Source organism: Manacus candei, unplaced genomic scaffold, assembly GCF_025592945.1.
Source record: "Manacus candei isolate 608988 ecotype Guabito, Panama unplaced genomic scaffold, ASM2559294v1 h1tg000022l, whole genome shotgun sequence".
In the NCBI taxonomy this organism is placed as follows: domain Eukaryota; kingdom Metazoa; phylum Chordata; class Aves; order Passeriformes; family Pipridae; genus Manacus; species Manacus candei.
Window position 1 is genome coordinate 5727879 of NW_026138070.1, and position 24340 is coordinate 5752218.

Sequence of the window (24340 nt, forward strand, 5' to 3'; positions counted from 1 at the left end):
AGAGTGAAGATAATCACTTTTACAGACTTTCACCCTCACAAACCCACTCTGATCTGCATCAGTTTGGTCTCAATACGAGCAGCCAAAGGCCTGGTGGGGATTGATGCAAAGATTGAGTGAGACCTTTGCAGAGGAAGAGGAGGAAGAGGAGGGAGCAAGGGCAGGGTGAAGACAGCAAAGTTTTACTGATTAGCAACCGATTCATCTCACAATAAACTTTCTGAAGGTGTTCTTGATTTAATATTTAGGACCTGGGCAGAGTTCTGACTCAACTTATTAAGGTTTGAAGGTGATTTTCTGCCAAACCTTTCTGTGAAGAACTCGAGGGTAAGAAAAAAACTTCTCCCAGTAGGAAATGTACTTTTCCTCACCTCCACTTCCCCCCAAACCTTGAATTTATTAGAAATTTTAAAGGAAAAAAAAAAAAAGCTGCAGCAGCTGTTTGTGAGCCCAAGAGTGAGGTGTCCCCATCACATCCCCCTCAGCTCATATGGAGAGCACTTAAATACCCAGGAATAGGGAGAGCTTGTCTTAAACACCCAGGAAAAACCCCAACCACTTGATCTGTGGCTTTTTTTAGCCTTCTCCCCTTGCTCTCCACAACCAGCCACTGGGTGGGATTAACACACTTGGCCACTGCAGCACAGGCTCAAGCACGTGGGGGTTATTTTGGTATAAACAACTCCTTCATCCCGAAGACTCCCGAGTTCTTAAACCCTCTTGGCCCGTGAAGTTTATGACAACAGAAGAGCTCTGAAGCTTTGCTTTGTACACCATTAATCTCCCCCCTCTCCAAACAGCTCAGGAGCCTCACAGAGGGTTTGTCTGAGCCCCAGCCCAGCCTCGTGTCCATATTAGTCAGGAGTTTTGTGCAGCCACAGCAAGAGCATCTCGAGGGTTTCTTGGCTGCTCCAACCCATTTCACTGCTGGATGGGCAAGTTCATCCAGAGCTAAAGGACTCTTCTAAAAAAAAAATCACATTACAACAAACTTTCCTTTCCAGCAGATCCTTCCACAGCTCCTCAAACACAACATCTCTGCCTCCCTCCAACCTCACCAGCAGCATCACCTGGAGCTTCCAGAAATGTCATGTATTGAGCAACCTGAGCAGCCCCAGCAAGGGATGACATTTCCCACCCCTTCTGCTGCCCCAGCAACCTTTGTTTTCATTGCACAAATTTATTGTAGGTGAGCAAAACCTGCAGCAGCAGAGAAGGGATCTCTCCCATTCCCTGCAAACATCCTGGACTCATTTTGGGGCCTTCTTTCCACCTATTTCTGACACTGTTCCACAATTTCCTCAGCTCAGCTGAATCACAGGAGTCTGTTGGAAGGGAAAAGCTGCATTAAATGAGGGGGGTGTCTTCTTTGGGATTAAGAACATCCCAGGATGTTGCCTCCCCTTGGGTCACACCTTGACCCACAGAATGTCACCACCCTTTCACTGTATCAAGCTGAGTTTGTCTGAAAAGCTGCTGGGAGGGGGCTCAATCTGACATTTGCACCAGATTTGTCTGGAAAACATTCCCTGGATGGTCTTTGCCAGCACTTCCAGGCTCTGAGCAGAACTCAGCCCTGTGACCCTGGAGAGCTGGTGGGAGTGAGCCTTGCCCTGGGCTGTCTTTCATTCCAAGAGGTGCTGCACCTGATCCAAGGTTTCCAGCCTCACTCCAAAGCTTTGCCAGGCTTTGGATAACCAGTCTGATGCCCCCTGGGAGCTGCTGGCTTTGTGGTGCAGCCCAAAGCACGGGTGTCTCTTATTAAAACATAAGAACACGGGGAGGGAGCTCAAAGTGGTGCCCTGGGGTTTTTTACCTCTTCCAAACAGCCCCAAAGCACTGGCAGGGAGTTATTCAGCTTCAGTAACATCAGGGAAATACTCTGATATCAAGAATTAAAGAGTTCAGATTGGATTCCCCTCCAATTTAACACACTCCTTGTTGATATATCCAGTTCCCACGAGAGAGACAACTTAAAATCGCATGGAAAAGGCAGTTTTTCCAGCAAACCCTTGTCTCCTTCCTCCACCACCCACAGAATGAAGTCACTATGTCATTCCCCCCTCTCAATCCTTCATTTACAAAGTCGAGCAGCCCCCAATGGACCCCAAAAGTTCATGCTGGTTACAAGTGCTACTGTGAAATAAAGGTACAACACGACAAACCCCCCCCCCCGAGTCTCAGGTGAGCACCTGGTGAAGCACAAATTAAATATCAAAGAGTCTGTGTCAGAGGGACAAAAGCACGTTTTAGGTAACAAATGACCCAGTGTGGACCTGGAGAAGCAGCAGCCTCTGAAAGCAAAGCCGAGGGGGGCTGTGAATGGGAAAGGGCTCTTGGCTTGTTTGAAAGGATGCCACAGTCCCAGGGAGCAGTTTTTGAGGTCAGAGCAGGGTTTTCCTCAGTCCAATCTACACTGCAGGGGTGTGGTTCCCATCCTTCCCTTCCCAGGGATGTGGTTCCCATCCTTCCCTTCCCTGCTACGCTCCCATCAACATTCCCATGAAGTCGGATCCGTTCTGGATGGTGACGGGAGCTCCGGCGCTGTTGTCCACGAAGATGGAGGTGTATTGCCCAGCCTGCAGGAGAAAGGGAAATATCTGACACATTCCAGCATAAAAAGGGGAAAAAAGAACCCATTTTACCTCCATCAGCTAAGCCCAGCAGCCTCCTGCCCTTCCCTGGGGGAACAGGATCTGCCCCAACATCAGCCTTGACTGGGAGGGAAGAGATTTTCTGCAGGGAAACTCTTATAGGTTTATTTTAACTCAGTCCTTTCTGCACTGGCATCTTTTGGGGTGACCTGTGCTTCAGCTTCCCTCTTGTGAGATGGGAAATCCAATTGTCACTTTGGCAGTGCCAGGGGAGAGTGGAGAAGGAAAAATATTGGCTATCATTTCGTAGAGGGGAGGTTATTTCTGGACCTGAAGATCAGGATGTGAAATGTGGATCTGCCCCAGGTTCTCTCCAGTCCCCCCCAGCTGAGGCATTTCAGTTCATTCACATCAGGAAAAGGGGCATAAAACCTTCCCCCTCTGCTGCTGAGAATTCAGCCTGGCCAGGAAATAATTCCAAAGCCTTCCAAGAGAAGCAGGGCAGTGATTCCCAGGGTGCAAGGACTCACCTGCAGCTGCAGTAACCCATGGACGTAGATAGTGAAGATCTTGCTGTTGCTTTCCAGCCCAGCAATGACTTCCAAAGACCTAAAAAGAGAAATAAACGGGTTAAAACCCCTTAGGCAACCACAGCAGTTGCATTTGGAATGACAACTGGCTCACAACCCCCCTGGAAGTGAGACCAAGGGTACTCAAGAGGTGACCTGCTGGCATTTGGAAGTGTCCAAGGCCAGGTTGGAGCAATTTGGGATAGTGGAAGGTGTCCCTGCCATGGGATGGAACAAGATGAGCTTTAAGGTCCCTTCCAACCCAAACCATTCCATGATTCCAGCAGGAATCAGCTGCCTTAAAACAGAACCTTGTCCTCGCTGTCTGATGGAAACCCTACAGGGGACTCACACAGGGCTGGGAATTCAACACCCAGCTGGGGGCAGGACTGGGAGCCCTCTTTTCTCTCACCTTCTCAAGGTCCTGTAGTCTCTATCCCCACCCTAAATGCCCTTTAGATTGATCTACACATCAATTATCCCGTTTTTCTGACCCCCACAACAGTTTATACTTGTTGTTCTGCAAAGAGCTACAGGCACTCTGCCAACAACAGCTCGTTTATTTGCAGGGTGTGAAAGGCCTGTTTCACCTTAAGGACACAGGCAGTCAGTCTGGGTGAGAAAAACATCCCCTGCAGCTGTTTTGGGAGGACATTTGGATCGGGGGGCACATGGAAGCAAAAAAACCCAATCATTGAATAGTTGTGCTTCAGCTCCAACTGGAGCAGAGCTGCTCTTTTCTAACATCGTGCTCTAAGAGCCATCCTGTTCCTTGGGAGATGCAGGACAGCTGCTCCTCTGTTCACAGAATTCCAACCTGGTTCCCCTGGGCAGGATCCAGGGTGGGAGGAGGTTCCTGAGACACCAGCATGGCCTGTGTGAGCTCAGCCCCAAAGCACCTTCCAGAACGGAGCCGACTTCATGGGAATGGTGGTGGGAGCGTAGCAGGGAAGGGAAGGATGGGAACCACATCCCTGGGAAGGGAAGGATGGGAACCACACCCCTGCAGTGTAGATTGGACTGAGGAAAACCCTGCTCTGACCTCAAAAACTGCTCCCTGGGACTGTGGCATCCTTTCAAACAAGCCAAGAGCCCTTTTTCCCTTCACAGCCCCCCCTCGGCTTTGCTTTCAGAGGCTGCTGCTTCTCCAGGTCCACACTGGGTCATTTGTCATCCAAATGCTTCTTCCCTGCCTCCCCAGGGCTGGCTGAGCTGGTTGTTTTCCCAAGAAAACCAACCCCTTTCCTCCCTTTTTTTTTCCATGGAGGGGGTTGCTGATGAAACCTTGCAAGTGCAAACGTGCTGCCTGCCAGGGGATGATGTGAAAGGCAACTGGGGGCAATTTGGCCCAGGGAGAAGGAGCCACTTGGCACCAGCTTGGCTGAGGAGCTCAGGCTGTGTGTCATATCCTGCCAAAAGCCCAACTGGGGTGGGGACTTCCCATCATTAATCTCTTCCACTCCAACTGTCTCCTTCGCCTCCCGAGTTTCCATCCTGAGCCCAAAGCCCCAGGGGCTCTCCCAGTTCCCTCCCAGAGTGACTGAGTGTGCTGACATCCCAGGAAATGTGGCTCTGTGTGCTCACATCCCAGGAAATGTGGCTCTGTGTGCTCACATCCCAGGAAATTCCACAAGCACGGTGTCCAGGCAGGTTCCCATCCCTCCAGCCAGCTCCTTCCATGCCACAGGCCAGTCCCACTCCCACCCACCCCACAAGAAAAGAGAATTCTGCTGGTTCTGCTTCACTGCCCAACCAACCCAGAGCCTTGTAGGATCATAAATTGTGACCCTGGACAGCTGAGGAAAACTCCAAGCCAGACATCAGAGGGTTTTATCTCAATGATTAACATCTGGGTCAGCTCTGTCTAAGAAAAAGAAGGGTTTGCTGTCCCAGTTCTTTGGAGAAGGCAGCTATAAATTCTTAGATGGCAAGTTAATCTCCAAAGATCCCAATAAACCTGTCTGGGCTGGATGGGACAGAGAGGTTCCCACACCCCAGCTAGAACCAGAACAGCTTTCTAGGAGCTTTCAGCTGAAAAGATCTGCAATGAAGAAGGCACAGGGAAGTTTCCTATTCAGATAATTCTTGTGCTTGCATTTCCCAGAATGAGGAAGCAGGACTAGAGTTGTGCTGGGAGCAGAGTTTTTAGTAATAACCTAAAAGGACAGCAAAGGAGAGAAAGGCACAGAGAGCAGGGCTTGGAGACAGAAGTGAGTCCTCCAAAAGGAAATACTTCCTCACATCCCAACAGGGAACATCTTTCCACGTTCCCAAAGCGTGTGGAAAATGATTTTGTGGAACTTGCTCATAGGAAATCCAAGGTCTGGGAATCCAAGTTTATCCCGTTCTGGATAAACTTGCTAAGAAAAGAGGAGGCTGTTGTAGGTGAAAAGGAAAAAGCACCGAAATTGGAGAGAGAAAAAGCTGCTGAGTTGAGTGTGCTCTTTGCAGGGGGAAGGGCAGCAGTGGGATCTGCACCCTGCAAAGGCATTTGGGCAGAGCTACTCCTAAAAAATAAGATTCTGCCCTACTCATACCTCACCAACCCATGGGATTAAAGGCCTGGGCTGTCCCAAAAATCACTCATTGTCAACACACCCCCCCGATTTCAAGATCCAGCTGAACTCCACTCATGGCATGACCTGAAGGGATTCTCACAAGCACTAGAAATTAAATGTCTCCCAAATTTTGCAGCTGACTGGGATATAAGGGGGAAAAAACCCAACAAAACCCTTCCTTCTTCTGCTGAGAGCAGCCAGTCTGACAGTGCCTCACCAAGGGCTGCAATCCTAAAAACTCTTCCCAAGAGCCTCCAAGGCCCAGGAGGTGCCAGTTGCTCCAGTTCCCTCCTTGACTTTCCCTCTTACCCCAGTCACTGAGGGGTGCTCAATACCAACCAAATCTTTCCCACAGCCCAATGAAACCTGGGAGAGGTTTATCATCCCAAATTTCATGTCCAATTCCCCTGCCAATAAATGCCTGTGGAGAGGGGCCAGCCCTATTTGCAGCTCTCTGACTCCCTGGAGGGCTGAACCAGCCAGTCCAGCAGCACATTGATGGGCTTTGGAGGTTTGAACTTGCACCTGTGGGGTGGTTTTAGGGATAAATGGACATATTTCAGTGGTGCTGTTGCTGCTGGCAGAGCTGCAGGCAGGGCAGAACAGCCCTGGACAGGTATTTTTGCTCTGGTGACAAGGGCAGAGCCACAGGCTGTGGCCACTCTGTGCAAGCAGCATTGCCCTCTGCTGGGGGCTTTTTGGCCCAGGACAGGGGCTCCCCAAGCCCCTTTGTCCCAGCAAAGCTTTCCCAAATCCCCCTGGGCTCACTGGCCTTCCCTGGCACTCAGGGAACCTCAGGACTGCAGCTCAAAGGGTGACAGGAGCACAGAAAATGAGGAGCCAACACACATTTCCATAGCCCTGGGGCACAAGGAGCAACCCCCAAGGGTGCCATGGCCTAAAAAAGCTGTTTCTTGAGCAGAGTTTTGCCCCCAGCAGAGAAAAATTCAGCAGTATTATCTAAGCAAGCTCCCCAGGTCAGCTGAGGCCACAAGAAGGTGTCAAAAATCTCTGTACAAGCCCTGCACTTTCTGCTTCAGGACCCATTCCCTTCTATTTTCCACTTGTTCATTCTCCTCATCACTCCAACATCACGAGTGAGATGCTGGGATCCATGCAGGAGGAGGTTGAAATCCTAAAAATTGAGCTCTGGCCCCAAAATTGAAGTGTTTCTGTGGCTCTGTGTGTTAATGATGGTAGCTGAGCACTCAGCACCTGGAGCTGAGTTCCAGCTGAGTTCACTCACAATTCTCTCAATATATGCATTTTAGGCATATTATTTTATATTTAGGTAAGAGTAGTAATATTTAGGTAATTAACTAAATTAGTTATTTAACTAATTAACTAAATCAGTAACTGAACTGAAAGGTTAAAAAACCAGAATTAAAGAAACACATAAAAACCCAAGGGCCGGATGGAATCTCTCCCTGCAGAAAAGCTCCACGAGCATTTATCACTTAAAACCCACTGCTGGTGAACCTGATTTCTCCCCCAGTTGGTTGAAACATTGACCTGGGTGAGAAAAAGAATTGCCAAGGCCACCCTGGGAGTGACTCACGTGTATCTGTGGCACAGGGACTCGATGCAGATCAACACCCGGACGTTGTCCCTGGCTCGGAGCTGCACTTTGCTCTTCAGCTCACTGTGGTCTGGGGGGAAAACAGAAGCATTTTCAGAACAGAACAGGCCACCAGGTGGTAGTTTTGGGCTTCAGAGAGGCACCAGTAGCCTCGTGGTTTCTGCACTGGGTTTGGGGGTGGGGGTTACCGGGTGGGTTCTGGGAGAAGCTGCCAGAAAGTTCCCCCCTGTGTGATGGAGCCAGTGCCAACCAGCTCCAGGGGGGATCCCCCACTGGATCAAGTCTGAGCCCATCAGTGATGGTGGTAGAACCTCTGGGATAACATTTAAGGGGTGAAAAAGTGCAATTGGAAGCAAAGAGAGGATGGAGAAGAGATGCTCCGGGTGCTCCAGAGGAGCAGTGACAAAACCCAGTCCAACCTGCCCTCGTGGAGTTCTACATCATCATCATCATCATCATCATCATCTTCATCTCTCCCAAAGTCTTTTGTGGGAGCCACAATTCCTGCACATATTTGGTCCCTGAGCTGGTGCTCCCTAAGGAATGTTGGTTGGTGTGGTGTGCAGGGAGCAGCCCTGCTGTGGTACCAGCACCCAGCCCAAGGCATGGCACCAAAGGACATGGCACCAAAGGACATGGCACCAAAGGGACATGGCACCAAAGGGACATGGCACCAAAGGACATGGCACCAAGGGACATGGCACCAAAGGGACATGGCACCAAAGGGACATGGCACCAAAGGGACATGGCCAGGCTTCTCCCTGCATGCAGGGGGCTCTCCAGGACTCCTCCCTGCGTGGCAGAGGTTCCTGTGGACAGCACTCACCCACGTGGATGTTGGCTGAGAACTGGTAGATGCCCGAGACGGGCGCCGTGAACCGTCCCGTGGCCAAGTTCAGCCCCGTCCCTCGCAGGAAAGCTCCTTTGGCCAGAGGCTGCAAGGGGAGAAAAGCAGAGCCTGAATGAGCCCCCAGAACCCTCAGCAAAGAACCAGCCAACCTGCAGGAGAAAAAACTTGGAAAAATTTGCTCGATTCCCCCCGAAAACACATTCCAGAAGGGCTCTCTCTCAGCCTCTGGTGCCCACAAAAGGCAAAATTATCAGTGTAAGACACAGAGATGCCCCTTTTCCCACTGCTGAATTCTTCCAACTCAGCTTGACTAGACTGCTTGTTGTATTCCTGTGCTGGTCCTTACTGCATCCCTGTTCTGGTCCTTATTCCATCCCTGTTCTGGTCCTTATTCCATCCCTGTTCTTGTCTTTATCCATCCCTGTTCTTGTCCTTATTCCATCCCTGTTCTTGTCCATATTCCATCCCTGTTCTGGTCCTTATTCCATCCCTGTTCTGGTCCTTATTCCATCCCTGTTCTTGTCCTTATTCCATCCCTGTTCTGATCCTTATTCCATCCCTGTTCTTGTCCTTATCCATCCCTGTTCTTGTCCTTATTCCATCCCTGTGCTGGTCCTTATTCCATCCCTGTGCTGGTCCTTATTCCATCCCTGTGCTAGTCCTTATTCCATCCCTGTGCTAGTCCTTATTCCATCCCTGTTCTGGTCCTAGTGGCCTCCACTGATGTTCTGACACACAAAACCTCCCATTATTGGAGTCAAGAGGTCCCTCTTAGTCCCCAGAACTTCCCAGATGAGGCCAAGCCCTGTCCCCAGGCTTAACCTGGAATCTCCCCCCCATTTTTCTGGTACCAAGGACAGACAAAACACTCCTGTGGGTCTCCAAAGGTTTTCTGCCCACTTTAGGTCAAAATCAGATGGCTTTGAGACCATTGAAGAGCAACTCTTGGATTCTCAGAGATTCCATTTTAGTTTCATTTTGTTCCAGGCTTGGCTTCTCCAGAACAGGCAACATGCAGCTTCTCCTCGTGGCAAGGAGGAGGCCTGGAGTCAAACTCACAGCAGATTATCTGACTCAGACTAAAATAAACCCTGCAAGAAATGTTGATTGTTTGGTTTGGCCTCGTGTGAGCTTGGCTGGGGCTGGGGAGAGGCTGCAGTGGGCCAAGAAAAAGCACATTAGTCAGCCTCTGCTTCCACCACAAGGGCACTCTGGGCACTGGGAACGTGTCCCCCGAGCCCTGAGTGGGGAGATTTGTCCCAGATTGGTTTTCTGGGACAGAGGAGCTGCTCAGGTCTGGCTCTGGGAAGGCTCACCCACACTGCTAAATCCCCAAACCAGCCCCAAACACACGGCTGAGTGACCTCAACAGCCAAATCTGACTGTGCCTTCCAACAGGAGATGGCAAAAAGGGGCCTGAGACACGGGGAACACATGAACAGCAGTGCTGCTACACCAAAAAAAAAAGGAGTGGAACAGCTTTTTTGCCTCCCTTTTCTTGTTCATCCCAGCCAGAAAACCCCAGCTCTGCCAGGGCAGGAGGAATAATTGATGTAGTTTTCTCTTTCAGTGCTCTGGTCTGGTCGACAAGGTGCTGATCAAAGGTTGGATTCAACGACCTTGGAGGTCTTTTCCAGCCTAAATGTGATTTAAAATTCTGAATCTTTGGGCCTGGTGGTGTTTGGTTGGTTACTCAGTGGTAAAGGAGTAGAATGACCAACCTGCCTTTATTCAGCCAACCCCAAAGCAAGGCTCACAAAAGAGTTAATTCCTAGGTTTTACCTCTAAGAGCTAAGATTTAGCTCCAGTCTTAAATTTCACAGAACTAGAAATGTTTTCTGTGAAAATACATCCATTGCTCACGTGTGTGTATAATGGGAAAACAATAATAATGAACTGCAGGGCAATTGCATGTCATGCAATGATCTCTAAGTCTCTGTATTCATCACTGGACACTGACTTGTGCCTTTGTGCACATCCTGACACACAAAACCAGCTCTATTTCCTATTTTCTTTTTAGAATTTGGAATTTTTGAATCATTTTAGAAATTAGATTATTCGGCTGATTTTGTGTTTTCTTCTGTGCACACACACACACAATCAGTATAACAGCTGAGCTAACAACAAAGAGCCTGGATTGTGTTCTTATGCCATCACTACACCATAATTTTGATAATTCTATTTTTGATTTACCCCACTGAAAGCAGGTCCAAGCCCTGTATGTGCAGAACTGCACAGTTAATTCATTCCTTTCTCGTTCCAGTTATTAGCAGGATCAGCAACATAATTCCAAAACCACTGGCTGAGCATGGAAGGCAATTTTAGGCACCAGCAAATTATAACTGATAAAACATTCCTGTTTCTTCATGCCCTCTGTGGCTTGTTATTCTTTTGCTCACAGAAGCAGACAATGCAGGGTGAGGTTCTCTGGGCAAAATATTCCATTAAACCCTGTGGCAGAGTTCCTGCTGCATTTGCTGCCTCCCAGAGCACACTCATCCAAGCTGCTCCAGGGATTTGTTCCTGAGAAACTCCCTCTTGCACAGAGTTCTTCCAGAAAGCACAATATTTCAGTATTTCAGACTCTGCACAAAACCAGCTTCTCTTCCTCAGTCATCTCCCATCCCCACATCCCCAGACAACTGCCAGGAGGGAAACAGGAGCCAAGCTCCAAGAACTGGGATGGGAAGTGCCAGCTTTGCTTTTCAGTGGGAAGAAAGGTATGGAATTATCTGCTGTTAAAGAACAGGGATGCCCCAACCTCCTGATCCAACACTAGAATTCACCTGCCCAAGGCAGGATCTTCAGCTCCACCTCCAGGCACTGGAGACCATGAAAAGCCTCTGGGGCCACTTTAAATGATCTAATTCCAGTAAAATCCCCGGATAAATCCCCCTTCCCATGGCCTGTCAGAGGCTGCACTGCTTCAATTCTTGCTGTGAAGAGCTACTGCAAGAGGCAAAGGTGAGAAAAGCTCAGGTGGGAGATCCAGGAGGAGAAGGTGGAAGGGAAAGGAGTGTCCCGTGTTTCATCCCACACAGCAAGGAAATTGGGAGACCCAGAGGGAGGGAATGTTCTTAGAGGGAATTCAGCACTGAAGGATGAGATGCTCAAGGTCACAGTGACTCAGACTGGAATCAGAGGATACAGGGAGAGGCTGCTCTGAGCACCAGCTCTTCCCACTACCTCCAAATGCTTTGGGGAAGCTCCAAATCCAGGAATTAGAGGCAATCCCTGTTATCTCACTGAGAAGCATCAAACCTTTGGCTTCCTCACACTGAACTGAGAGAATGGTGGGAGTGGAATTATCTCCCTCTCCTCCTTGGACTGTTTCAAGACAATGTTTTCATCCTTGCAGGAGCAGCCACTGCCTCCCTCCCTCCCTCCCTCCCTGCTGAATTCCCCTGGCTCAGAGCACAAGCCAAAACCAGACACTTCTTGTCCCAAGCTGCAGTGAAAGGTTGGCATCCAGAGCCCTGCCAGCCTCCCACACCAGAGCAATTAGAAGGGAGCTGGGCACAGGATCCCAAAGCTTGGGAAGGAGCAGCCCACGCGCCCATGGCTGAGATGTCTTTATTCACATTTTCCCCTCCTAATTAATGAGGCAGCAGATCTCTCTGGCCCTGCCCACACCTCGAGTGCAATCCTGCCCCGGTGCCAGCACCCACAGCGCTGTCAAACCAAGCTTCCACAAGTGTGGTTGGGAAAGAGCCAGGAAAGCACCCTGTTTGGAGCACAACCACTGCCTCCAGTCCTGCAGCTGGGGGAAGTCCAGCAGAAAACTGCTCCAGAAGGGACAGGATTCTCCAGAAACGGGACTCAGAGCAGCTGGGAAGAAAGTCAGCACCTCACTGCACAGGCAGGGTTAGCAAACCCTGCTGATGGTCCCTGTCCATCAAACTCTGCTTCTCACCTCCCAAAAGCAACCACGTCTCTGAAGGCCTCGTGCTCTCAGACAGATTCTAGAATGTCTCCTCAATTATCAAATAACTATTTGTTTTCAGCTCTTACTTTGCCTAACACTGACACTGCAAATTCAGGTCCTATCTGCAACTGTCAGTACAAGTTTTAATCTTAAATTCAACAGCTGGCTTGTAACCATGGCCACGAGGGTGTGCTTGTCATTGTAACCTGATTGTAATTCAATTATATGGGTAATATCTGTGAGTCTTCTAATAAAATGTTATGGAAAAAATTTGAGCATCAAGATTGGCCCAGCTAACAAAATTCTGACTTTTATTTGGGTTCTAAAAACTAAAACCAACGGCTTCTGTCTGCCTCTAACACTTTTCCACCTTTGAATGTTACTCTGGAATTAAACGGGGTGGGCACTGAAAAAAAGAGCAGATCATGGAATCATGGAATATGAGTTGGAAGGGATCCACAAGGACCATCAGTCCTGCACAGACACCCCAACAATCCCCCCATGTGCTGAGGTGGTGCTATATCCATGTAATCCAAGCCTGAGAGGGGTTTCTGGGATGAGCCTTTCCCCACAGAGCCAGCCCTGGAGCTGCTCCACACCCAGAGTGGGGCTCTGGTTCAGCCTCTGATCCCTCCTCACCGACTGGAAGTTCTGAAGCTCCACCAGGGTCTTCTTATCCACGGTGACCTGTCCCTTCAGCTTGCAGTGGAAAGCCTCCTCCACACGCCTGTGGGATGAAACCTCCTCCAGGGAGAGCAGGAGTGGAGGCAGCTGGCTGGGATGGGCTGACACAGCCAGGGCTGCTCGACGTTCGATGGCTTCTGAGGGTGAAAGAGAAGAAAAAGAACAGGAAAGCAAAGAATCATAGAATCATAGAATCAACCAGGTTGGAAAAGACCTCCGAGATCATCCAGTCCAACCCCTGATCCAACCCCGCCGTGGTTCCCAGCCCATGGCACTGATGCCACATCCAGTCTCAGCTTAAAAACCTCCAGGGATGGAGAATCCCCCACTTCCCTGGGCAGCCCATTCCAATGGCTGAGCACCCTCTCTGCAAAGAAATTCTTCCTAATCTCCAACCCAAACCTCCCCTGGCACAGCTGCAGACCCAGCCCTCTTGTCTTGCTGATGGGAAAAGAGACTAACCCCCCCTGGCTCCCCCCTCCTGTCAGGGAGTTGTAGGTTTGGTTTCAAGGCCTGGCCTTTGAAGCCACCAGCGAACGTTTGCAGAGCCAGCTGTGGATTTGCCCAAAAGCAGCAGCTCCCAAAAAGCTCTCAGAGTCTTTACCTTTTAAGATCTCCTTAAACTCCTGCAGAAGGACTTCCCGGGTCACTTCAGCTCCAGGGGCTCCCGGAGGTCCCTGAGGCCCAGGAGGTCCCGGGGGCCCAACGAGGCCACGCTGAGGGAGCAACCCAAGCAAAACATGGGAATTAGAACCAGGGAATCACAGGGACAGAGCAAAAATTCTCTCAGCCACGAGGCCCCCTCCAACACCAGTTCAAACACAGATCCTAAACTCCCTTTCCATCCAGCTGAGAATCCCAGCATTTGGAATTTACTCATGTGCTTCACATGGGAGGAGAAACCTTGCTCAGGTGAACACTGGTTGGTTCTTCAGGCACAAGGCTGAGTTTGCTGCCTCTGTGTCTTCTCAAACCACCAAAGCATCCTACAAGGCCTTTCAGCTTCTTATCTGAACTGGAATATCCCTCTTGCCATACCTGACATTATTAATTGCTCAGACATAACGATCACTCCCGGGGGGTTTGCTGGGACAGCAGAGCTCTCAGAATAAAATCCAACAGTTCAAACCCCTGTAAAGCACAGCTACAAACACCTCAGAGCTTTAAACTAACAGAACAAATGTGCAGAGTTCATCAAGGCTATTCCTGAGGCACGTTGTTCCTGTTTCCTCAGGAGCCTGCATGGAAGAACTCCTGCCTATCAGCTCCCTGAGAAATAAAAGGAAAGCATCCAAAATTGTCTTAGCAGTGGATTAAAAGTGCTCACGTGACTAAGAGTCACTCAGCAGATTTGAAATCAACTCCTTGTCCACACCTTGATTAATATATATCCTTTGAGATGCTTGAGCTGGTGGAAGGAAAAAAAAAATAAATGGCAGAGGACAATTTTTATTTCTGCTGAGCAGAAAAATAAGCAAAAAAAGGCTCAGTCCAAGAACAGCTGCTCAAAACAAAAGCGAGTGCTGCAGTGGAATTCCCACACCTTATCTCACGAGGCACTTGTTGGCTCAGACTTCTCCAAAACACTTGGAGGAATTAAACACAAACAAACTGGAAAGTCAGCACACCCCGGGGTGGGAAGGCAAAGCTGGAGCACCCAAAACCCCCTGAGGAGGAGCAGCAGGAAGGGAAGGCACAGTGCAGGGCAGCAACAACCCACCAGTTTCTTGTCCTTCCCTTTGCATCTCCTCTTGGAGGTGTTCCCGTCGTCCGGGCGGTGCACGAAGGAGATCCAGGTGCGCCGGGGGTCTGTGATCCGGGGGTCTGCAGACTCCAGGACCTGAAAACAAACAACAGCAAAGCCTGGAACCACTGTCTGGCCATTCCACGGGGTCAGAGAACATGAGCCAGAGTGTGCCCAGGGGGACAAGAGGGCCAATGGATCCTGGCCTGGATCAGGAACAGGGTGGCCAACAGGGCCAGGGAAGTGATTCTGCCCCTGGACTCAGCGCTGGGGAGGCCACCCCTGGAGTGCTGTGTCCAGTTCTGGGCCCTCAGCTCAGGAAGGACATGGAGGGGCTGGAGCAGGTCCAGAGGAGAGCAACAAGGCTGGGGAAGGGACTGGAGCACAAGTGCTGTGAGGAGAGGCTGAGGGAGCTGGGGGGGCTCAGCCTGGAGAAGAGGAGGCTCAGGGGAGACCTCCTCACTCTCTGCAACTCCCTGACAGGAGGGGGGAGCCAGGGGGGGGTTGGTCTCTTTTCCCAGGCAACCATCAGCAAGACAAGAGGGCTGGGTCTTCAGCTGTGCCAGGGGAGGTTGAGGTTGGGTTTTGGGAAGAATTTCTTTGCAGAGAGGGTGCTCAGCCATTGGAATGGGCTGCCCAGGGAAGTGGGGGATTCTCCATCCCTGGAGGTTTTTAAAGTGAGACTGGATGTGGCATCAGTGCCATGGGCTGGGAACCACAGCGGGGTTGGATCAAGGGTTGGACTGGATGATCTCAGAGGTCCCTTCCAACCCAGCTGATTCTATGATTCTGTGACCAGACTGCTGCCTGCTGCCTAAAGCACATCCCCAGCACAAACGTGCACAGAGAGGGTGCTTGAGAAACCAGTACGAGCCAAGAGCTCTGAGTGTCCCTCAGAGACCTTTCTCAAGCTGCTGGGACTCTCAAACCACTCTCATACCACAGCAAACCTGCCCAGATGCCAGAGATTGTTCCCCACTGGCATCAGTTGGCTCAAAGGAGCAATAAAGGGGATTAAAAACGTCCAGAGAGCCTCGAAATGCTGCCTGACTCTCAAATCACAGGCTGCAGAGTGACAAACATGCATAGAGGAGGAAACACAACTCCCAGTGAAACCCAGAGTCCCTGTCTGACCACAGGCCAAATTTAACTCTCTACATCCCATAAGTGGACAGAGAAGTTCTGCAGAGGAGCTTTGGCACTGCAGTGCCTGGTTTTGGATCCCTGCTGAACCAACTTGGGGCACAAGGGATGTTATTGAGGGGATGAAGCTCCTGCAGGTCTGACAGCAGGTCTGCCACAGCTCAGACACCAAAACTCTGCCCTCAGTGCCCTGAGTGACCTTGCAAGGTGCTCCCAGTGCATGTTTGCTCAGCACCTGTCCCATTTTTGCTCCCTAAATGCAACTTCTCAGAGAACCAGCTTGACTTTTAATCACATTTCTAGTCCCACTTATAAGAACAGACTCACTTCCACCACATAGCAGGAAAAAAAAGCACCCTTTAGAATGTTAGAATGCAGGTCAGGTCCCAAAAACAGCCACACACCCCCCTGAGAGCAGCAGGGATTGGACAGAGGGTTGCAAATTTTAACTGGGAATAACAGGGCAAGCCCATTTTGAGGGGGAAAAGACCAGAGTCTCCGTGGGATCTGCTGTGAAAAACCAGCAGCTCCCCCGAAATCAGGTGTGAGATGAGCAAGAGCAGTTGTTAAACATCTCAAATTCTGTTAAACAACTCCCTCAATTCCATAAAATCAAGGACACCCTGAGACATTTCCCCATCTTCATTCTGGTTGAATTAATCAGGGTCATGGTTATCCACACTCCCCACAAATTTAGTCTGTATCAAAACCAAGAGCAAGACAGTTTAGTTCATTATTTCTCTCCCAAAATCAGGCTTGAACGGACTTTTTACTACTATAACCACATTTCTAGTCAGCCACAAACTGTGTTCAGCCAAGGGCTTCTGGTGGGTTGTTGTAGCTAATTTATTTTTTGCCCCTTTTAATTACTTGAAGCTTCAATAGCTTTCTGAAATTCCATCACTGGGAAGTGCTGTACATGGAGCAGCCCAGAAATCCCAGGGATTGGGGGATCAGACACCTCACTAAAACAATTTCATCTGCCCACAGGTTGCTTGAGTGGAGATTTTTGGGAAGCAGGAGAAAAGAGTCAAAGACACTCCAAAGAGAGTCCTTTGGTGCAAGTTTATCCACTGAAATATGTAAACATCAAAGCCAGAGGCAAATGTCCCCAAAGTTTACAAAAGTCCTTGGAACATCCAGATGGCACATCCCAGAAAAAAATAAATAAAAAAAACCCCTGAAGTATATATATAAAAAGAAAAAAAACAGTTAAAAAATTAAAATAAAATCCCATCCTTCTGCAGTGGGTTGGTTAAATCCCAAATCCCTCCACAAGACACTCGTGGTACATCCCAGAAAAATAAATAAATAAATTAAAAAAAACCCCTGAGGTATATATAAAAAAATAAAAAAAACAGTAAAAAAAACCCTAAATCCCATCCCTTTGCAGTGGGTTGGTTAAATCACAAATCCCTCCACAAGACACTGGTGGCACTCCCCAGTTTCTCCAGCCCAGGGCTGATTGACAGTTAAAATGAACGTTCCATGCTCGTGGTATTATTATTTAATTACTATGGCATGCAGGAGCAATCCCAGCAATAAGCAGGCAAGCCTCTGTTTTTTTTGGCAGAGGGAGCCTCCAGCAGCCAAGAGAGACCTCACAGCCAACTCAGGTATCCGAGGGGATGGGGAACAGCCCCGGAATCCCAGAGGGGATTTGTCCCTCCTTGGAGGGGTGTTTGCAGGGCAAAGACACCCTGCAGGGATGGGGAACAGCCCCACAATCCCAGAGGGGATTTGTCCCTCCTTGGAGGGTGTTTGCAGGGCAAAGACACCCTGCAGGGATGGGGAACAGCCCCACAATCCCAGAGGGGATTTGTCCCTCCTTGGAGGGTGTTTGCAGGGCAAAGACACCCTGCAGGGATGGGGAACAGCCCTGGAATCCCAGAGGGGATTTGTCCCTCCTTGGGATGGTGTTTGCAGGGCAAAGACACCCTGCAGGGATGGGGAACAGCCCCACAATCCCAGAGGGGATTTGTCCCTCCTTGAGGGGGTGTTTGCAGGGCAAAGACACCCTGCAGGAGTCAGGAGGAATCCTCGGGGTAAATCCAGGGAAATCTCCTTAAAACAGCACCTCCAAACCCCACAGGAGCCTTGCCAGGGGTTGTTAAGGAGCTTTCAATCAGGTCTTTAAGCAGGACTTTAAGTCTGAACACAATGGCACCTTTCACTCCATTCCAGAGGGTGACACTGGAATTAGCCCAGGCTCTCCCTGATTTCCTTCCCAATGAGACACTTTGGGCTGGAATTTGGGTGCTGGATCTCTCTGGCTCCAGCCCCTCAGGGCCATTCAAGGTTCAGCCACAGGGAAGAAACCACTGGTCCAAATCCACACTCAAAAAGCAGAGTTTGGATCCTGAGAGGTTCCTGAACTGCATCTGGACTTCCCTGACGTTCCAGATGTCGGGATCCAGCCCAAAAAAGACAACTGGAAACGGGCAAAAGTCCTTCCAGGGTCTGGGTGGAGAGAAGAACAAAGTCACCACCACCTGTGAGCACAGTTTTACACCTAAAACCTGTGTTCTCAGAGTGGGTCAGGAAGGAAAGAAAGCACGAGAACTTATAATTTTGTGAGAGGAAAGCATCCTTTCCACCTGTAATTAGTGTATCCAAGAACAGACTCCAGACCATTCCAGTCCACAGCCCGTGCCTGAAGTGATTACCCTGCAATTCTGCTCACTTATCTGGGAATTTGTCCCTCTGGAAGGAAATTGTATTTAAGAATCCTTTGTTTCGGTTTAATTTAATTTCCAGGCACAAAATGGACTTGAGTGAGCATTTCCATTTTCTCAATCCATGCATTTCTATGTTGTTCCCTCTGATTTACACCAGCCAGGGTATTTGCCTGCTTCATTATGAAAATGAAGAATGAATAATTTCTTTCAGTAGTGTGTTTTACTTGGACCAGGACACAGAGTGACAGAGCACTCTTATTTTAGCCTGAAAACCCCCTGTGTCAGCTGCTAATAACTTACAGCTCTGCACACTCCTGCTTATTAATGAGATGTAAACCCAAGGTCCTGACCACTTGTGGTTTTTCAAAGCTCCCTCAAGAATTCTCCCCCAGAGCAGAAGCGTTAGGTTTGCTATCTCAGCCAAATCCAAGAGGGAATTCCTACTGAAATTCCCACTGTGTTCTGTGATTAAAAAATTACACTTCAACCACAAACAGGCTGCAGTGGTCACACCCTTAATGAGTTTAACGACTCTCCTGGAGCAGGGTCATTCTGGGTGAGAAAACATCATGTTTCTCATTATTTATTATCATTATTTGCACGTGGGCCATGAGGAATTGTTGTGATTCTGTGCGTTCTTTGTTCAGAAAATTCCCAAAACTTCTCTCGTAATATTCCAGAGTAAGACACGAATGTCAGACAGAAAACCAAAGAGAGCAACACCTGTTACAGGGAGGTCACAGCCCAGTTTCTCCCCTGGTTTTAGCACTTGTCAGGCCCCAAAATGCTTTTCTCTCTGTTCCACCTGCAGTCACACCCTGCAGGCTCAGCCTGAAATCTCTGTACAGAGGAGAAATTGGTCCAGGTAATGTCACGGAACCAGCTCCTGCTTTCAACTGGGAGCAAAAGACCCCCCAAGAAATAACTCAGGGAGATTTAAGTAGTAAAGCAGGTAGAGCAAAGCCCTGGTGTCTGCCAGAGCCAGGATTCCAGCTGGAAGGGACATCCAGGGGTTGTCTAGTTCATATCCATACAAATATCTCCAAGGAGGGTCAAGAGGATGGTGCCAAACTCCGCTCAGAGACAGGACGAGGAGCAAAGGCCAGAAACTGGAACACAACAAGTTCCACCTCAACAGGAGGCAGAACTGCTTTCCATGAGGGTGGCAGAGCCTGGAACAGCTCTGGAACAGCCTGGAACAGCTTTGGAACAGCCCTGGAACAGCCAGGGAGGGCTTGGAGTCTCCCTATCTGGGGACATTCCAAACCCACCTGAACAGGTTGCTGTGTGTCCCCTGCTCCAGGTGACCCTGCCTGGGTTGGACTGGATGAGCTCCAGAGGTCCCTTCCAAGCCAAACCACTCTGGGATTCTGGGATCCAACCCCCCCTCCCTGCTCTAAAGCCCCATGTGCAGGCAGGGCGAGGCAAGTCTGGCAAGTGGCAGCTGCTGGTGCTCCACCAAACCCAGTCCCAGGGAGAAGATCCAGGAGATCCAAACCTCTGCATCCATCCCTCATGTTCTACTCTCTCTCTTTTTCTTTTAGTCCATCTGTGTCAGAGAAGAAAACTCTCATGTGCTTGGCAAGCACATCACACTGTCAGCAGCTCAAAGATAAGACTGCAGAAAACCTATTTAAAAAAAAAAAAAACAAAACCCAAAATAAAAATAAAACCCCAACAGACTCACTATTTCCACGGAAATATTGGGTTTATCAGATTTGAGGCTTCTGCTTCCCTGTTTTAGTAGAGGTTTCACCACATGACTCATGGACTGTGAATGTTAAAGGGGAGCTTTCTCCACTCCTGTTTTAAAAGAATTCCCAAGAGAGTTTTGTCCCAAACTGTTTGGCTTAATTAGAAGGAAAACACATCTACCTTTTCAACAGTAGGAATAAAAATCACTGCTCCCAGCTCATAATTCATTCCCTGCTCTGATAAACCCACCAGTTGGCCACAGAGTGCTCCAAGGTAAACACAGCCTTAATTTTTACTGCTCAAGGCCACAAAAATTCCATCTTTCCTGTTATGTGCTGCAGAGGATTAAATGGGACACTGCTGCTGCTTCATTTTCCTGTGCAGGGCATCCCCTCATGAAACAAAACTGCTCTCAGAGGCTTCAAGGCTCTGAAAGGTCTGTTTTCATAGAGAACAACCTCACATCAGGTAAGGACACCTTAACTATTATTTTACTTCTTCCCTTAGTGAATATAAATGGTGATGGTGTGGTGTAAAAAGCGACTTTTCCCCCAGAAATGGTGGCAATTCTTAAGCATTTACAGCCTGTGTAAAACCCTCCCAGAGCCTGGGCAGGTGCTACACAAACATAAAATACAAAAATACACCGTTTAAAAAGCGACACTTCACCATCCTGGGCTTCAGCTCAAAACAGATTCCAAGGAGAAAAGTTCAAACCCTCTGTAAAAATCTGGGGAGTGATTGACATCAAAGGTTTGGTTTGTCCCATCCTTCCTGAGCAGAACCTGCCCGAGCTGAACTCGCCAGCTCGTCCTGCAGCCAAACCTTTGCCATGGATATTTTAAAGCAAAGCATTTCGACACACAAACTTGCAGCTTCCAAACAATGTCTGCTTTAATGAATGCCCACGAGCCTCTGTGGTTTTTTTTTTCCCCAGCCCCAGTGGATGTGTGACTGCATCAGAATTAACCAGGACCGGTTCCTGCTTGTTTTTTTGCAATCAGGATGGATCCTGCTCGTGGTCCAATCCACTTCACATCAAGGCAAATTAACTCCAGAATAAACAGTGGCACCAGATCTGTCCGTGGCCCCTCTGCAAGGGCAGAGAGTGAAGCAGTTGTGGGGAGAGCCAGAAGTGATGGATTAAAAGCACCTCGAGAATTCAGCCTGTGCACAACCTGTGCCGGCAGAGCCCCGCCACACACATGCACAAAGAGGAGCTGCAGGAAGGCAGCTCACGGCCCCCCAGGACAATTCTGAGGGCACAGCCAGCTTTTAGATGCAGGACTAGTCCCCAGACCTGCCCAACCTTAACCAATTACTCTCACAACAGCCCGGAGTGGGATATTTGGGATGTCAGCCCAATTGTTCCCCCTCGGCCATGCCCCAGTTGCTGGCAGGTCTGTTCCCCCATTGCTATAGTGACTGCCAGCCCTAATGCTGCTGATCAAAGTCGTGCTGGAGAGGTCACTCTGTCCTGACAAGGGACATTTTTGTGTGAGCAGGGGAGGGGGAGAGAGCCTGTGGCATAGGGGAGACTCCCTTCCTGCTCCCTCTTCCAGTCTCCCTTCACTTCATCCTGCCCCTGCTCCTAAAACCTGCTCTTCCTTCTCTGCTATTCCCAAGCATTCTTCCCGAGCATTCTATGCAAATATTCATCCTAAAGGATTCTGGGGGCTCTGAGCAACCGAGTGGAAGTTTTCTGGGTGATTCTCCCAAACATTTAACATTTAACCCTGCCAAATTCACTCACCAGCTACAGCCACAGAGGTACCACACACACACACACACACACAGAGGCTTCACTTCCCATTTACACACAACTAAAAACCATCCTGAACCCTTTCCTAGAGCCACAACCACCCTAAACACATCACCTGACCACACCCAAAACCTTCTCAGCTCTGATTTTCGGCCACATTCTCCTGCACACAGAAAGCTCTGGCATTCTGAGATGTTTATAACGTTGTATTTGCTAAAGAAGGGTTTGAAATAACATTTTCAGAGAGTTAAGACTTTGCCTGCAAGAGGCACATTAAAATCCCAGCATCATTCCTGTGATAGCCCACTTGCTTTAATTTTAAGTTGTTGCTGATGCTGTTCATACATCAGAACTTTAAAACATCTTTACCCTCAATCAGCTACAAGGGGACTGGAACTTCAGTCCTGGGTGTTCCAAAACAACCATAAATTGGAGTATTCCAGTGTTTGCTCCAGCAAAGCCAGAAAATCAGTCATGCAAAGGCAAAAGAGGGAACATTTCTCTCCTTAAAAATCAAGCAGCATTTTAGCAAGATTGCCTGAAATCATTGGAAAAAGGAAGCAGCACCACTCTGTTGGCAGGACTGAGCTCTGCCAAGACACAAACACCCACCTTGGGATGCCCATGCAGCTCCTCACTGTTGGACAGGGTGGTGTTGAAGGGCTCTGTGTACTGATTAGGTTCTTTCTTCACCTTCCTCTCTCTCTTTGCTGCTGAAACCCTGAAGAGGCAAAACTGCTGACACAGTAAAGTTGCCACAAACACCCAGGTGCACCCCTTCATTTTGGAAAGGGAGGGAGGGGCCAAGTCCAAGCACAAAAAAAAAAAAAACCTTCACCACCAATAAAGGAAGAGAGTCCTCTCTCCAAAAATAAAAAGTAGCAGGGTCGGAAGTGCTAAAGAAGATCCTCTGGGCTGTGCAATGTCAGATGGGCAGCGAGATGAATGTGCTGGTTGCTGAGAGGTCTCTGCTCAAGCAGGACACATGGAAATGGTCCAGATCAACTTGTTTAAAATCTGGATTCACTCGGAGAAGGAGGTAAGTCCATTCAGCCTCTGGGAGCTTTACATAAATACAAGAGGCCCTGAAAAGTCCTGCCACCCACCTTGAAGGGTTGCTCTCCCTTCTACCCCCCTCAAATAAGTCTTCAGACTTGTTTTAAATGCACTCAGCTATGAGAAGTCAAACTGCTCTGGGCAAGAGTTGCTCAGGCCAGAGCTGACAACACGAACTCATCAGGGGGGCTCTGGTTGTTCCTCTTCACCAGGAGGGTTCACTTGCTGTCATTTGAAGCCTCGTGTTGGGTTCAGAGCAGGTTTGGATGCGTTCCATCCGTTCCCTCTGGGCTGATCCTTCCCCCTTCCTCAGTGACAAGTCCTCATCCTTCCCTTCCAGGATGCTGGGGGACTGTAATCCAAGGTTGCTACAGCCAGTGCTCCTCTGGAGGGGCTGGAAGCATCACAGCCTTGTCGGGGGGGAAGAGAGACTTCTCACACCATTAAACTTAAAACGAGGAGAAACAAAGAATCCGAGGGCGTCCCCAGCTCCACCGGGAACAGGGAGAGTTTCCCCAAGTGTGGGTTGTCTCCCTCTCTAGCTGAGGGAGCTTTCCCTTTTCTCTGAGGATGAGCAGCAGCTGTCAGGGTGCAGAACCTCGTGGCTTTTGCATCCTCATCTCCCCTCACACCGGGCAGGATTTCAGGGACCTCGGAGGGTCTGGTTTTTCCTGCTGCTCCTTTCCCCAGCTGCACGTTGGCAAACCCCTCCTCAGCTCCTGCCTTACCTCGGCAGAGAAGTCCTTCTTTCCCGAAGGAGTTTCCATCAACTTCAAGAAAAGCAAAAGAAAAAAGAAAAGAAAAGAAAAGGGAAGAGAAAAAAAAAAAAAAAAGAGGAGGGATCACATTCTAATGAGCTGTCAAGCCTATTCTCTTCACATTCCTATTAGACTCCCTGATAAGTGGAGCTGGCCCGTGTGCCAGGCAGATTTAAATCAGTGCCCATTCCCTGCTCCCTCCCCTCAGCCCTGCTCTGTCCCTCCCCTTCATTATCTCGGAGAAATCACCATTTTTCTGGGAAGTTTGTAAAGCTGCACGGGGGAACAGGGGGTAGAGCTAAAAAATATGTGGCTTGGAATAAGCACTCGGCATCACACACGAGGATAATCAGAATGCTGCCTGATTTCCCAGGCTCTTCCCTGTTTTCCCTCAGCTCCCATCAGAGGGTGGCTCCAGGGGGGGCTGATTTCTTTACAGGGTGGGCTGTTTGTTAAAAATCCCAGAAACCCAGAGGTTCTCTGTGTCCTACCAGCACTTCAGGAGGGGATCTTGATGTACTTGGACACTGCAAATCTCTACCAGTTCCCCACCACCCAGAACAAATATTCCTGTTCTTCCCTCAAAGATTTTCCAGCTGCAAAGATTTCCCTGAGGCTGCGCCGTGAGAAAGTCCAGGAATGATAAAAGGTTGAAGATCACATCATTTGAAGTCCTTTCTGCAGCCAGCAAGGGAGAGATTTGCTTTATTTTGGCAATTCCTTCACCAGAACTTCTGTAATCCAA

The 24340-nt window shown here is 49.2% G+C and overlaps 1 protein-coding gene across 2 annotated transcripts; it reads right to left on the reverse strand.

Annotated features, from left to right (window-relative positions):
- Positions 1–447: 447 nt before the first annotated feature.
- On the reverse strand, positions 448–24101 carry C1QTNF12 (C1q and TNF related 12). 2 transcript variants are annotated; one of them, XM_051786426.1, is made up of 8 exons: positions 22394–24101; positions 14480–14599; positions 13364–13475; positions 12715–12893; positions 8127–8235; positions 7280–7370; positions 3125–3203; positions 448–2579 (listed from the first exon to the last, which is right to left on the reverse strand). In XM_051786426.1, exons 1-8 carry the CDS (start codon positions 22562–22564, stop codon positions 2481–2483), a joined length of 960 nt encoding a protein of 319 aa, XP_051642386.1. In that variant the 5' UTR covers positions 22565–24101; the 3' UTR covers positions 448–2480. The 2 variants fall into 2 exon arrangements, with proteins under 2 accessions (XP_051642386.1, XP_051642385.1); XM_051786425.1 differs by having other exon boundaries at positions 450–2579; positions 12715–12896.
- Between the last annotated feature and the right edge of the window lie 239 nt (positions 24102–24340).